At 39.2% G+C, this 16,287-nt stretch overlaps 1 protein-coding gene across 3 annotated transcripts in view; it reads left to right on the plus strand.

Moving 5' to 3' along the window:
• Nucleotides 1-16,287, plus strand: part of rps6ka5 (ribosomal protein S6 kinase, polypeptide 5) — a 52,269-nt gene that overhangs the window by 2,008 nt on the left and 33,974 nt on the right. For all 3 annotated transcript variants that reach the window (XR_008633142.1, XR_008633141.1, XM_020920529.2), the window contains exons 2-7: nt 9,988-10,059; nt 12,564-12,782; nt 14,696-14,811; nt 14,911-15,012; nt 15,772-15,855; nt 15,950-16,053. Coding sequence is in view for 1 of the 3 variants with exons in the window: in XM_020920529.2 (XP_020776188.1) it covers nt 9,988-10,059; nt 12,564-12,782; nt 14,696-14,811; nt 14,911-15,012; nt 15,772-15,855; nt 15,950-16,053 (697 nt within the window). In the remaining 2 variants the exon portion in view is untranslated. The remainder of the gene's footprint in view (nt 1-9,987; nt 10,060-12,563; nt 12,783-14,695; nt 14,812-14,910; nt 15,013-15,771; nt 15,856-15,949; nt 16,054-16,287) is intronic.

Raw genomic sequence — 16,287 nt, forward strand, 5'->3', positions numbered from 1 at the left:
ACAGGTGACATGCCACCTTCAGAAGGCTACATACTGTACTTTTAATTAACTCATGCAGTGCTCAACTTTTACTTAATATGACAATATACTTTTTTTCTGCTGTTATTTAAAGCTCCACTGTGTAACTTTTCTTGTGGAGGGTCTGTCAAATGCTTTTCTCCATGGAGATATTTATTGTTTTGTCTGGAATGTTTCACAGATGAATGCTGTTGTTGTGTCCATGGGCAAGATACTTAACCCCCACTGTCTGTGCACACTGGTGTATGAATGTGTGTGTGAATGGGGGAGTGGTTCCTTGTTGTAAAGCACTATATAAAAAAACGTTTACCATTTTATCTTCATGGACACCAAACTGCTCACAGTCAGAATGTCTCTTTTTCTAGGTAATTCTATTATAAAACCACCTGTAATTGAGTAAATGTAAGGTAGAGCTTAATGTCATACTGTGGAACATTTCAGGCAGAGCAATGACATCTCCATAGAAACAAGCAGGTGATGGAAACAGAAACAGAAACACAATGGACCTTTAAGAGCACAAATCAGCTCACCTGTTGTAGTTCGAGCTTAGTTATGGTCAGATTAAAGTCTAATTTGAGTAACAGAGCTTCAGACAGAGTAGTGCCTCCACTTAGCAACACACCCCCAGGGAATTTTAATGTCATCAGATGCAAAGTCTCATTATGTTCTTTGTAATGACACTGTTAGAAAGCATGAACTTGTATAGATTTTCTTGTATAATGGACAATTACTGAAGCCCACAAGGGTCAAGAAAGGTTCAGTTACAGTTCTTCAAAGCAAGACAGCTTGGGTAGTGTTCTAACAAATGGGTTTTGTTACATAAGACGCCATTGTTTTCGTTGCAATGTTCAGGCTCATTTCCAGATTCATAATTGAATGAGATTATTATTGTTGGCTGTTTCTTCTTTAAAAAGTGAACAATGTTCAGATATAAGAGCTTTCTTACATAAGGATTCTGTATAGAGTATATTATCTATTTCGCATTATACAACTTTAGAAGTTAAGAACCTCCAACACAAAAGCCTGTTCATCTGTCATTTATCTGAATAATAATTAACCCATTAACTCATTTATAAATGTTTTCCTTTGAATCTAAAGTGTCTGTATCTGATTTTCACTTTTTTGAAATGTGAAAAACAGAACTACCCCAACTGAACCAGAACTCAGGCAGAACTGAACCAGAACTGAACCCCAGTTGAACCCCAACTGACCCAGATCTAATCCAGTGTGCATACGTGTGCAGGTTTAGCCCAGCTCTTTATTTAACATCGTCATTATCTTCATTTCACACACTTTATTTATGCTGGTCACTTTATTTAGATGATGTTAATCAAGAGCATGGACTACTTTTTAAAATGCAGGTCAGGTGATGAGCACTTTTCACAACAACATGCATGCTAATGTGCACTTTCTGATTATCATAAGGACAATGAAGCACTTTATACATGTGTATTTGCAGTAGGGATGGGCATGATTAGTCGATTAATCGATAATTGATCATTAAGAATTTCATCGATTACGTTAATTTTAATTGACAAACCGAATGTAGGTTGCTCTGCGTAGCGTGACCAAACAGGGGTCTGTACATGTGTCTCTGCACTCAGAAGGAACGAGACACAAACAGTCGGTCAGTCTGCAGCGTACCAAAGCACAAATGCGTATTTAACGATGACTTGTACAAGAAAATCCACGCTTTCCGTTGCATTCGGGACAAGTTTGAGGTCATGTGCACAGTGTATAAAGCAGCACATATGTTTCGGTGTTCAGTGGGAAAAAGTTTTACCAGGTGAGAGTCGCGCAATATTGATGACGAGTCCCCACCTCCCTCCCCCCGCACGGTGTCCTGGTTTTGACAAACGCACTGGTTTGGTCACACTAACCTGTATTCACCTGAGTCATGTCTTTTAATCCGACAGAAATTGACCGCATCGGCGCACAAGAGCTGTAGTTTTATCTTCGCTGACTTTACGCAAATTAGCGATGCGGTTTTAAGTTTTGTTTCTGTGAGAGTTTCGCAAAACTGAATTAAACACATTATAATGTCAAACGGGCTGATGTGGCTCTAGAGTGGTTACGGTTTATATGTCGTAAAGTTGAATTTATTTATGCAGATTAGTAGTGCCGATAGTAATAATAATGATGATCATTTTAATATAAAAACGTTAATGATTAATCGATAATCGATTGTTAATTCTTCCGACGATCGATTAAGAAAATTTCATCGAATGCCCATCCCTAATTTGCAGACAGCTAGAATGTTCCACAGTGTGACATTAAACTGCTTTTCTTTACGTTTATTCAATTACAAGTGGTTTTATAGCTCAAAAATACCTCACAAAACACATTCTCATTGTGAGTGGGGTCGTCTCTCCACAGATCTGACCTGTAACTTGGTCTGGTTTGGTCTCCATGAAGATAGAAAGGTTTAATGCCATACTGTGAAATATTCCAGATGAAGCAATAACGTCTCCATGGAGCAAAGCATTTGATGGACCCTCCATCAGAAAAGTTACACAATGCATCTTTAATGTGTGGACATGTGGATGTGGTTGACTCATGGTCACCACCTTAGAGGCAAAACCAAAGAAGAAAAGTGAAAACAACCATAAAATCGTGTACACAGCAGGGCTAGCATACGCTGCTTATCTGGCTTTGTTTACACTGTTAAGGAATTTTTCTGTAGAACTTTACTGACTTATGTAACTTTACGAGCACCTGCCCCAGGGGACCAGTGTTACCCAGAGTGCACCTGTGCCAGAACAAGAAACCAACAAGAAAACACATTTGTTGCTAATACTTGAACGAGTGAAAAAATTTAATCAAATTTTTTATTAAATAGTTTTGTCTTTTTTTCAATATATTTCTGAACCTAAAGCAACAGAGTGTCACTTTTTAGCCAAAATAGAACTAAACCAGAACTAAACCAGCATGATTGTTATTAGTCCATAAATACGTGTGTGTCAGTCTGATTTAACCATTATTTATGACAGAAATCAAGTTTGACAGTTTAGACTTCAGACTTTTTTTACCCAGAGCCAGATTCACATGACCTGCATGTAGTGAATGAGTCTGAATCTCTCTGTGAACAAAATATATAATATATGAAACACAGATGAAAATAAAAATGTCTTGTTGTTTTTTTTTCCATTTTGTTTGTGTTTATTGCATTGGCTGAGCTTACTCTAAGAGGGCTTGCATCTCCACAGATTTGACTCTACCCATAAATGTCCAAACCTGCACTGGTTTCTTTTCAATTGTTGTTGAGTTTTCACTAAGTTTATTGAAACAGGTTGGGACAATTCATCGTGTTCATGTTGTAAATATGCAGTCGGTCTAGTCCTGGTCCTGTCAATACTAGTTATAAGAGCATGTGTTGGGTTTATACACGGTTTAATCTCCTGGATCAACTGAAGGCTGTGAATAAACCAAGATGAATGCATGCGTGAAAGTGCTGTTTACATGTGTCAATTAGAGATTGACTATAAGAGTTATTGCCACTGTCTTTTATTAGAACAAGTTGTGACTAGAGTTTACTGTGAGCTCGTGTTGACTGATGCACTGTGGACACACTGCAGTTCCACACATGGTTCTTTACACAAGTGAACAACATGAGCAATACACAAAACACAACTCTGCATATCTGCAGTTAGAGAATATGATGGACAAAGCCTCTGTCTGTGAAGGATAAATAAGCAGCAGTAGTCCAATTCCAGATCCCACAAATCAATAATGTTGTTGTGTCCTTGGGCAAGACACTTAACCCACCTCACTGTCAGTGTCTCTCTGTGTACACTGGCGTGTGTGTGTGTGCGCGCGCGCGCGTGTGTGTTAATGAAGGAGTAGAAGTAGCAGCTGTAGTAGGAGTAGTTGTAGTAGTAGTTGTAGTAGTTGTAGTTATAGTTGTAGTAGTCATTGTAGTTGTAGTTGTAGTAGTAGTAGTAGGAGTAATAGTAGTAGTTGTAGTTGTAGTAGTTGTAGTAGTAGTAGTTACTATGTCACCACTAGGGATGGGCATGATTAATCGATAATTGATCATTAAGAATTTCATCGATTACGTTAATTTTAATCGACAAACTGAATGTAGGTTGCTGTGCGTAGCGTGACCAAACAGGGGTCCGTACATGTAGCTCTGCACTCAGAAGGAGCGAGACACGAACATTCGGTCAGTCTGCAGTACCGTAGCACAAATGCGTATTTAACGATGAGTTGTACAAGAAATTCCACGCTTTCCGTTGCGTTTGGGACAAGTGTGAGTCCATGTGCACAGTGTACAAAGCAGGAACATATGTTTCCGTGTCCAGTGGGAAAAAGTTTTGCCAGGTGAGAGTCGCGCAATGTCGATGACGAGTCCCCATCTCCCTCCCCCCGTACGGTGTCCTGGTTTTGACAAACGCAAATATGGTCACACTAACCGTATTCCACTGAATCATGTCTTTTAATCTGACAGAAATTGACAGCGCACAAGAGCTGTAGTTTTATCTTCGCTTAGTTTATGCAAATTAGCGATGCGGTTTTAAGTTTCTTTTCTTTGAGAGTTGCGCAAAACTGAATTAAACACATTATAATGTCAAACAGATTGATGTGGCTCTAGAGTGGTTACGGTTTATATGTCGTAAAGTTGAATTTATTTATGCAGATTAGTAGTGCAGATAGTAGTAATAATGATGATCATTTTAATATAAAAACGTTAATGATTAATCGATTCTTCCGACGATCGATTAAGAAAATTTCATCGAATGCCCATCCCTAGTCGCCACTACAGTTAGAAGAGATTTTACTTCCTCAACTTGTCATTATTAACTAAGTGGGTGTTCACACTTAAAACTGTCACAGATTGGGACTAAACCAGGAACTAAACCTGAATTAGACCAGGTCTACATGAGGACTAAACCAGGTCTAAATGAAGACTAAATCAGGTCTACACGATGATTAAACTAAATGCTTGAGCTGTTCTCACCCAAACACATGTGAGTTCAGATCGTTGGTTCTTCAGGTCAGTGGGTTTGTGTTGTCAGTGGAACTCTGTCCTCTCAGTCTAATAATAACTCCAGAATCAAACTCCTCCTCCTGGACTCTGCACACTGGTCACTACAAGAGTTATGTAATGTAAACAATGCCCACTGAACCAGGACTAAACCAGGACTAAACCAGGACTAAACCAGGACTAAACCAGGACTAAACCAGGACTAAAACAGGACTAAAACAGGACTAAAACAGGACTAAAACAGCTGAACCAGAACTCAACTTCAGGTGAACCAGAACTCAACCAGAACTCAACCAGGACTGAACCAAGACCACAATGCACTGGGAGAATCTTAAAACCAACAGCAGACAGAGACAGGTGTTTCACTTCAGACAAAAAGCAAACACTCCAGTCTGTCTACATAAGATCTATTTTGACAAAAACTTATTATTAGGACCCGATTGATATTGATTTTTGTGCGGCCGATATGATACAGATAAAATGGGAGCTGGAGGGTCCGATTATAAAATTTAGGTCTGACTCTACTGGATTTTAAATTGGGTTTGCTTAGTTTACATTTACTGTTATTCTGAATCTATATGTAATATTTAAAGACTGTAGGTCAGCCTAATGGCATTTTTGCATCACATTCTATCTTGTAAAGAAAGTTTTAGTCTCATTTTAGTCCTGATTTAGTAAAAAAAATAAATAAATAAATTAAAAATTAATCTTCGGTTTGTTACATACAACAGCTTTAAGTTTTAAGAAGGATGCAAAAAGGGTTGTAACTGTCCTGTTTGAGAAAAGTGTATAAAGTGGGTGGTGAGGGCTTTTACAGCCTTAAAACAGATATAATAATTGTAAAATATAAAGTTGACTACTTCGCACATTTAACCTATTGTGGGTTATTTTTAGAATGTAACCCCTGCGATAAACGAGAGACCACTGTATACGATAACCATAACCATGAGCTCCTTTAGCAGAGGAAGCTTGGGAGGTTCCTTTTTTTAATAGATCTATATTCTTAACCAGCGGTAAGAAACTATGAGGTATCCCACAAGCCACTGCAGATCAAACCGAACATTTCCAAATACTATCGTACAAGTTATAAACTGCAGCAGATTATTAAAATAAAAAACTTCGGCATAAATAAACTTTACATTATTAAACTTTACAACATATAAATCACAACAACTTTAGAACCACATCAGCTGGTTTGAGATTATAATGTGCTTAATGCAGCTTTGCCACATTTGTTTATGTTTTACAGAAACAAAACTTAAAACTACATGACTCATTTGCATAAACAGGTCTTTCCTTGTGTCCTGATGCGGTTCAGCTTCTGTCGGACTAAAGGACACAACTCAGTGGAATATGAGTGTTCTCTCTGTGACAGGATGTGCTGATGATGCCCTTGTCTGTAAATGGTGGAAAAGGTTTGTGGTGCTAGAAGGTTTTGGTTGGTACCAACTTTCAGCATTCGCAGCAGAAGTGAAGAGTGTGAGAGACACGTGAGGGGAGGGGTCACAAAATCAAGAAGATGAGGGTGTGCTGGGGCGCGAGCGCATTTATAAGCATTATATCGATATATACGATATGTTAGAATCCATTTCATGTTTAAAAAATAGATAGTTTTAAATATCGAGATATCTTCCAACCCTAATGGTCGGTATTGTGGATCGGACTTGAGTGTTTAAAGCAGCGCCTCAGTGTTGCACAAATGGATCTATGGCTGCGCACGAGTGTAAACAAATGCACGTGACATGACTCTGGAGGTGTGTGTAGGGGCAGTACAGACATATTATTCCGCACATACATATTGATGGGCGCCACATATTAGGACATTTATCTGACTTTAAATTGGAGTAAATGGGCATGTCTAAGTTTTATAACGAGGTATAACATGCTCATGTGGACTATTGGCTCAGATCCGCAAGATTTAGGCCGATAGCTGATATGTCTCCAAGTGCCCATATCAGATCATATCTGACCATATCAGCTTATATCGGCCACGCCCTAATGATTATTGTTAGTCCATAAATACTCACATGTCAGTCTGATTTAACCAGTATTTATGACTGAAATCACGTTTTATTGAAGTTTAGTCTTTAGACTTTTTTCACCCCATGTCAGAGTCACGTGAGTGGAAAGTATAATGTGTTTGAATCTCTTTGTGAATAATACAGAATGCTAAATAGTGCAAGTCTGTAGTGAATAAGGTATTAAGAGCTGGGGGAGACATTCAGACACAGTAGTAGTAGTACTAGTAGTAGTAGTTTAGTAAATGAGGTGTTAAGGGCTGGGGCAGACATTTGGACACACCCTAACCCACACAAATACATGTGAAGTAGCAAAGCGTCAGTCAGAAGCTCACGTCTCATCCTCCTCTTTGTGTTTACTGTATTACATAACGAGCCCCTGACCTCCTCCGAGCTCAGAGTCTGAGCTCTGACACTGAAACGCTCTGAAAGTGGCTCTCGGCGTTTTATTCTCTCTTTCCTCGTGTTTCAAACGAGAGCGAAAAGGAAAAGATTAAATTGGCCTGACATAATTTGCTCCTATTTTTGGAGCGTGAGACTGAAGGGACGCACTCACTACAATGATGTACACTGCAAAAAAACATATTTTATTAGACTACCTATGAGATTTCAGCGTTTTTGTTTAGATTAAAGGTGCATTGTGTAACTTTTCTGGTGGAGGGTTCGACAAATGTTTTCTCCATGGAGATGTTAGAACCAGAACTAAACCCGAATTAAACCAGAACTACACCAGGACTGAACCAGGACTAAACCAGAACACAACACCAACTGAACTCCAACTGAACCAAAACTCAACCAGAATTAAACCAGAACTCAACCAGAGCTAAACCAGAACCAGTGTTGGTTAGGCAAGGCGATGGGGGGTGCATGGAGATTCTGTGTGACGACTATAGTTTTGCGATGATTCACGTAGTTTGGCGGGACGTAGTCAAGGTGGGGGCAATTATTGTCAAGGTGGCTGCCTGAGCTATAAAGCGCCACGGAAAACACTGCAGAACTGAACCAGAACTCAACCAGACCTGAACTAGAAGTGAACCAGAACTGAACCCCAACTGAAGCTGCCATAGATAAACAGCAGAGTGAGACCCTCTAGTACTTTAGTTCGCATCTGTAATGAGTCATAGGAGTTCATAATTCAACTCAGTTCAGTTCTTTTACAGATAAGTCTGATCGTATTGACAAAGAATAACCAAAATTTCCCAGTATTGTAAAGAAAATATACACATGATAAATAAATGGTCAATGTTCACATTTTTATACAGCTCTTTTCCACCGTCAAGACTCAAAGCTCTTTACATCAAGGAACCAATCACCCGTTCACACACACACTCACACCAGTGTACACAGACACTGGGGGAGTGGTGGTTTGCCCAAAAACACAACAGCAGCCATCATACTGCCAACCTTGGATCTGACCAACGATGTTTACGTTGAGAGCGGGATGTTGACCACATCACAAAAAAAAATCAAAAACGAAATATTTGCAAACTACTACATGCAAGACATTCTTGTGTAGATGAGATATTTTACAGTTCAGAGGGATGAGCGCGGTCAGCTGGAGGTAAAGACTCTGACTGTGTGGGCTGGACTCACTCAAGCTTCATAATGTCCTGGAGAGATCAGGCTCCAGAGGCTAATGCAGTGATGGAGTTATGACTTTACCTCAAACAAAGATGGAAGGAGTTACTGTGAAAAAAATGACAAAAGAGGGTCTCCTACGGTGGACAAATGGAAAAGGAGATATTTGCATCTACTCAGATTGCGATTAGATTTGCTTGCTGTGTGTTGTGCAGTCATGGGTGGTGGAAGATGTGCTCAATTTTGTTTCATAAGTAAAATCAAAAGAATATTCAAGTAAAAATAACACCACCGATAATTGTAAAGGTAAAGCTGTTTAATGTAGGGTGATCAAATGTCCGTTTTCCCTGGACATGTCCGTATTTTGCATCCTGTCCAGGGGCATCCTGTCCAGGGCATCTGTTTTTTTTTTTTTTTTTTTTTAAGTGATGCAAATGTCTGAGTTTTCAGTACCGTTCATTGGGGGCATGAAATAGAGCGGCTCTCGTAGCGTCTGTGACTCAGAAGGAACGTCGGTCAGTCTGCAACATGCCGAAACGCAAATGCGCATTTTCCAATGACTTATACAAGAAATTCTCCATTTTCCATCCCGTTCGTGGCAAGTGGGAGGCCATGTGCACAGGTTGTGAAGTGAGAGTACAGTATTCCCTCGTTTATCGCGGGGGTTTCTTTCTAAAAATAACCCGTGATAGGTGAAATCCGCATAGTCAACTTTATATTTTACAATTATTATATCTGTTTTAAGTCTGTAAAACCTGTCACCACACACTTTATACACTTTTCTCAGACAGGAGAGGTGCAAACCTTTTTGCATCCTTCTTAAAACTTCTTGCTGCTGTCGTCCTTATGTTATTTTCCTCTTTCTTTATGTAAAGAACTGAAGATTAATTTATTCTGTATCCTGCATGGGTCCATTTTTGGAGACCCCCAGTACAGCACCGCACCCGCGCGGTACGACACCGCACCCGCACAGTCCTGACCCACCCGTGTGTTAAAAAAAAAAAAAAACATGCAAAATTGACCAAAAAAAAAATAAATCTGTGAAACGGCAAGACCGCGAAAGGTGAACCGCGATATAGCGAGGGACGACTGTAGCTCAATGTCGAGGCCCCACCTCCCACCCATATTTCCATTTTCACAAATGGAAATATGGTCACCCTATTTAATGTCATGCTGTGGAACATTTGAAAGAAGCAGGTCACGGACCCCCAAGCAAAAACTTACACAAGGCACCTTTAATGCACCGAATTTCCATCAAAATCACAAAAGTACTACTACAATTTTCAAAAAACATTCATCTTTCTAACCTGATTCTTTTCCTCACATCTTTTTCTCACTGTTCAAACTCGCTTGCATCAGTTTCTTAGAAATATGTTGCTTTCTCCACAGCCAACCTGACGGGCCACGTGGAGCGCGTCGGCATCGAGAACTTTGAGCTGCTAAAGGTGCTTGGGACGGGAGGTGAGTCTGAACACAAAACACTTCATGATAAATGCTTCTGAGTAAAATCAACTCTGGAAAAAATATTTTACGAGAAAACAGTCTTATCTCAGGACACAGGCCTCTCAGAAATGTGGGGCCCGGTTCAAGGACGACATTTTTACAACCAACAACCGAAATAGTCTCCAAGTGCAACATGTAAAATCTTAAAGCTAAAAATAGTTTCTAACTAGAGATAAACAAGAACTAGACTGACCTCTGTAACACTTTCTCATTGGCTTAAAGATGTCCATGGATTTATGCTATTCCTTAGACTGGAATGTTTCACAATATGACTTTAAAGGGCCCATAGTACGCCATTTTCTGATCTGTTATAATGCTGTTTCCTCATCAAAAACATACATTGTAGACTTGTTTTGTTTCATTCACAAGTTTAACACCCAAAACCTATATATTTAGGCTGAGTTCTTCTCTCAAACAGAAAAAGAAAACACTCTGTTCCAACTTGTGATGCCATGTGGTAATACAGGAAGTGCTCCATTGTGTTTTTAAACTCCATACACCTTCACTAGACTCATTTGGATCATTTCAGTTCTGGATATTGCAAATCTCTACCAAACAAAAGATAAAAAAATAACTAAATTAAGTTTAAAAGTAGCTGTTAATTTGAAAACTACCACTATATGACATCACAAGGTGAAACAGAGCGTTTTGAGCTTTGGAGATGTAGACAGACTAAGAATAAAGTGTTACTCAAACATGTGAATGAAACAAAACACAACTCCAGGTCTGTTTTTGAGGAGGGAACAACATTTTAACAAGTCTTAAAGCTCACAGGAGTCAGTTTTGCATCAGTTTAAACTTACATATCTCCATGGAGACAGATAACCCTTCATCAGAAAAGTTCCACAGTGCAGTATGTGTCTTAAAGATGGTGGTGCAGATGGTGTTTGCATGTTTCTGTGACACTGATATTAATCACAGTGATAAGGATGACAGACTGCAGTGTGAAGCAGGGGTCTGTTTGTCTGTGGGGGCGGACCACAGACTGTTTAAATGGACATCGCTAACCCGCTTAGCCGCCAGCCACTTCCAAACAGGATGTGAGCATCAGCATGCTTTGGCTCCAATTCACTTTGTATTGAAAAGTTGTCCCCTCTCTCTGTACCTGCTGCTATGAGCCTCATTATTTTAGTCTTGAAATGTTGGCATTAACTCACTCTACATGATCCTGGGCTTTTATTTTGCCATTTTGTCCATAAATAAATTCCTATTGCTAGTGTGGACCTGACTGCAAATACGCCCCATAACTGCCATCCTCGATAAGCTTCATTCGACTGGAGCCAAACGCTGTGGTGATGCCACATTCACTTAATCCACTTCCTAATACAGTCTGTGGAGTAGACTCAGAGTGGCCATCATTTAGTGCTACAGAATCTCCCACAAAATATTCTACAAGTAAAAGTTCCAACTTTTTAGTTGAATATAGGTCTGCAACGATAACATAACAAATTTTACTGGACGATTAATTGACTATGAAATTACTGAAATCAACAATAATATTGGCATTTTGAGACCATTTTCAACTAAGAGAATGACAATGAAATAAAAACGCAAATACACCCAAAACAATCAATAAAATGGATTATTAAGTCTCCTCTCTGCGGCTGCTGCTCTGGCCTCGGCATTTTGGTCTTAACCCACTCTACATGATCCTATTTGGCTATTTTGTCCATCAGAAAATCATATTCATAACAGACCCTGGCTCCAAATTCACTCCTGTAACTGTCGCGAGCATCACCAGCTTCATTTTAAGTGACGCTGAACGCTATGGGTGACGTTGCACTTCGACCACTTTTTATACAGGGATTGTCGGACTCCCGGGGGGCGGGGCTAGTTGTGGCCATCAGGTATAGGTATATGTCGGCTGCTGGGGTTTGAGCTATTTCTTCTCTCACCACTCACTGGTGTTGATTTAGCATGGTGACTTGTTTTGTCACAGTGAGATGAGTTTTGGTGCTCTGACGGCGGCGCTAGTGTTGTGTCTTTGTTAACCACACAGCGGCACTTTCTGCACTTGGCCTGTGCGCGTCCGCTGTGTTGATAAACAAATAATCTGTCTATGCAGACACGTTGGTTCAAGCGTCATTACGCTAAGGAAACAAGAGGAGATAGAAGCCTTTTGACATTTAATCTGTTTGTTAGAGAGAGCAAGAGAGACAAGGTAAATGAACAAACATGCAAATGCGGCTGGAAAAGTTATCGAGCTCATTAAAAGTTATCGTGTGATTAATTGATTTATTGATTATCGTTACAGGCCTACTTAAATATGATGTAATTTGTATTGTCCTTTTTTTCTTTGTGTAACATTTCTCATGAGTGCAATAATAATGATTACAGAGAAAACTGACAAACATTTAAACTCCCGACTTTTTCTTCCCCCCCTCACCCTCTCTTCTCTTGTCTCTTTCTCTCTCCCCCCCACCCTCTCTTCTCTTGTCTCTCGTCTCCCCTCCCCCCCTCAGCCTATGGAAAGGTGTTCTTGGTGCGTAAGGTGAGCGGCCATGATGCGGGGAAACTTTACGCGATGAAGGTTTTGAAGAAGGCAACGATCGTTCAGAAAGCCAAGACGGCGGAGCACACGAGGACGGAGAGGCAGGTCCTGGAGCACATCCGCCAGTCGCCTTTCCTCGTCACACTGCACTACGCCTTCCAGACGGACACCAAGCTCCACCTCATACTTGGTAGGGAATCATGGAACTGTGTCAGCAGCACACAAAACCAATCTAAAGGTGTATTACTCTGGAAGATCATTTGTTCCATTAGATTTTGAATTTGAAATACTGCTGAATATTGCACTTTTTAATTTTTTAAGTTTTAACTCTGAAAAAACATGCTTGAATTTTTATTCTGATTTTTAGTTGCCGGATGCCCTGTCAAAACACAGGCAATTTGAATTCCCAAAATGCATTGCGCTCTGTGGGAGAATTGTTTCTGGGCCCAAACTCCTAGAGCTGCAGTACCTGGAGTGACCACTAGCCTGTCTGGAGCCGGGACACAGGGCGAGGGGCTTATCCAGTTTTTATTATAGATCCATGTTTGATTCTGCTGTTAATCCATTGCTACTTTAATCCAGGCACAAAGGTCTGTTGAAAGGACTTGATACAAAACGAATATGGCCACTTCTTTTTTGGACCATTTTTGTTCCATGATCTCTCCATGAACCCAAAATAAGTAAACAAAACAGAAGATCCACAGGGACTTGGTTCCCAGAATTCTCAGGGGTTTAAACTTAAAATCCAGAACAAACAGCTCTGGTCGTGTCTAAACAGGCAAAGCAGAGAATGCACCGAACTTTTGAGGCAATTCCACTTTAAACATAAGCACTTGTTACATAATGATAAAATTTGTCATGGCAAAGTACTTTTATACAATTTTTTATTTTTGTTCATGGTTTTGTTTATTTTGCTGAAACTTTAAATTACAAAGAAATTGAAATTTAAATTGATTTAATTTTCAAATGTTTACTGTATTTCTATTTCTGTTCTGCTTAAAGGTGCAGTCTCCATTGAATCATTATTGGGATGTTTCACAGTATAGGCATGCTGTGGAACTTTTTTTTCACCTCTCCACAGATCTGACTTGTAACTTGACCTGGGTATCTCTGTGGAGTGTTGTGATATTATATTTCACAACACTGACTCTTGCGAGCTGTATTCCATGTTCTAATGTTGGTCCCTACTCAAAAACAGAGCTGGAGTTTAGTTTCATTCATATGTTTGAGTAACTCTTTATTATTAGTCTGTCTACATCTCCAAAGCTCAGAATGCTCTTTTCCACCTTGTGATGTCATGAAGTGGTAGTTAAGCTCCTTTTACCTTCAGTTCAGGCAAGAGCTGAAATCATTCAAATGACTGTAGTGAAGGACCGACTCAGAGCTCATAAAGAGACTTGTGTTTGGTGTGGAGCAGAGGAGGGTGAACACAGGGTACAAGAAAATATCCAAATAGTTGTTTTGAAGGATGCAAAATTATAACATACTGTAATATAAGGTCTGTAGTGAAAAAAAAAAAAAAAAGAATCAAAGAAATTTGGTAAAAATGAAAGATCCTATATTATGCAAAATGGACTATTGTGAGCTTTAAAACATGTTAGAATGTTGTTACCTCCTGAAAAATATGCCTGGAGTTTTGAGTAAACCTTTATTATTAGTTTGTTTACATCTCTAAAGCTTAAAATGCTCTGTTCCACCTTCTGATGTCATGAAGCGGTAGTTTTCAAATTAGCAGCTATCTTTTACCTTCAGCTTGGTAGATATGGGCAGTTCTTGGACTGAAATTATCCAAATGATTCTGGTGAAGGTGAATGGAATTTTAAAACACAATGGAGCACTTCCTGTATTACCATATAACATCACAAGGTGGAACAGAGTCTTTTCAGTTTGAGAGAAGAACTCAGCCTAAATGTGCAGTGTTTGTGTGTTAAACGTGTGAATGAAAAACAAAACACAAGTCCAGTTGTGTTTGTGACAAGGAAACAACATTAGAACAACATTATATTGGCCCTTTAACCCCAGAATGCACAAAGGTGAAACTAAACCTAAACTAAACATGATTATTTCTCATATATCACTGTTTGTTTGTTTTTTTTCTTTCAGATTACGTTAATGGAGGAGAGCTTTTCACACATTTAGTGCAAAGAGTTCGATTTAAGGAGCAGGAGGTGGCGCTGTACAGTGGAGAGATCGTACTGGCACTAGAGCATTTACACAAGGTACTGAGAATCTGAGAATCCAGTTATAATTCTACTACTTCAATTTATAATATACTTTTGCATAATTTCAATTTCATAATCTTTTTGTTGTTTTTGCAGCTGGGAATTGTGTACCGGGACCTAAAGTTAGAAAATATTTTATTGGATTCCAGTGGGCATATTGTCCTCACAGATTTTGGGCTCAGTAAAGAGTTTGATCAGGTAGGAGTTATTCTCCTTTTTCCTTATTTTTGTGAATTTTCTCTTGTAATATGGTCACATAATGCAAAAATTTGTCATGGCAAAGTACTTTTTTACAATTTTATTATACAAATAATAATTACAAATAAATAATTGATTTAATATTCAAATGTATTTCTATTCTGTTTAAAGGTGCAGTCTGTAGCTTTTCTGGTACAGGGTTCACCACCTGCTTGTCTCCATTGATCCATTGATACATTATTACATCTCCTCTCCACAAATGTGACTTGCAACTTGTCATTTTGGTGTCACTTGTCTCTGTGGACACAGATGAGTTAAATGCCATACTGTGGAACTTTCTAGGCAAATCAGTTTCTCCATGGAGACCAGCATATCACCCCCCACCAAAAAGTGACGTAGTGCACCTTTTAAAGACCTCTAGTGCTTGTGTGTGCTCTGTAGTTATAATCTCTGACCCGGTGAATCATTCTGTTATAATTTGGACATTTTAAAACATAATATTGATCTAATTTAACTTCATAAAAGAAACAAGTGCACTGACTTTCACGTTAGAAACTGTGGTGCCCAATGAGAGCTGGACTCGCTGTTACAGATCTGTTGGGAGCAAAGTGTAAAAGGCTCATACTGCACACGCACAGACCGTCCACTAAATGTAAACATTCTTTTGAGGCTTCCTTTAAACATGGTTAAAAGTCCATTTTGCAGAATAGGTTTGATTTAAGCCTTTATATAGTACAGTGTGTTTGTGTTATTTTTCAGATGGAAAGGGCTTTCTCTGTGTGTGGAACCATCGAATACATGGCTCCAGAAATAGTAGAAGGAGGAGAGTCTGGGCATGACAAGGTAGGATTTCATGGATAAAACTGTTTAATTCTTCTGATATTGTACATTATATTTATATTTACATGTTTTCATGAATGTTTGTGAATGTTTGTAGGCTGTGGACTGGTGGAGTCTGGGGGTCCTGATGTATGAGCTGTTGACAGGAGGTTCCCCCTTCACTGTGGACGGAGACGAGAACTCACACACAGACATCGCCAAGTGAGACCTTCACTTATTTGTTTATTTCTAAAAATAGTAATGCTGACTTGCTGTCTTCTGGCTTAATAACGTTTGAATTTCAGTGTTTTTTCTTTCTTCTGTTTTGATCAAACTAGTATCGTAACTAGGTACTTAGGACTCATCTCATCTCCTCATCTATATCAGAGTTGTACCAAATGATTATAATACAAACTGTAGGTTTGTTTTGAAAATTACAGTTTACTCTTAGTGTTG

Source organism: Boleophthalmus pectinirostris, unplaced genomic scaffold, assembly GCF_026225935.1.
Source record: "Boleophthalmus pectinirostris isolate CB_2022bp ecotype Guang Dong unplaced genomic scaffold, ASM2622593v1 HiC_scaffold_10, whole genome shotgun sequence".
NCBI lineage: Eukaryota > Metazoa > Chordata > Actinopteri > Gobiiformes > Gobiidae > Boleophthalmus > Boleophthalmus pectinirostris.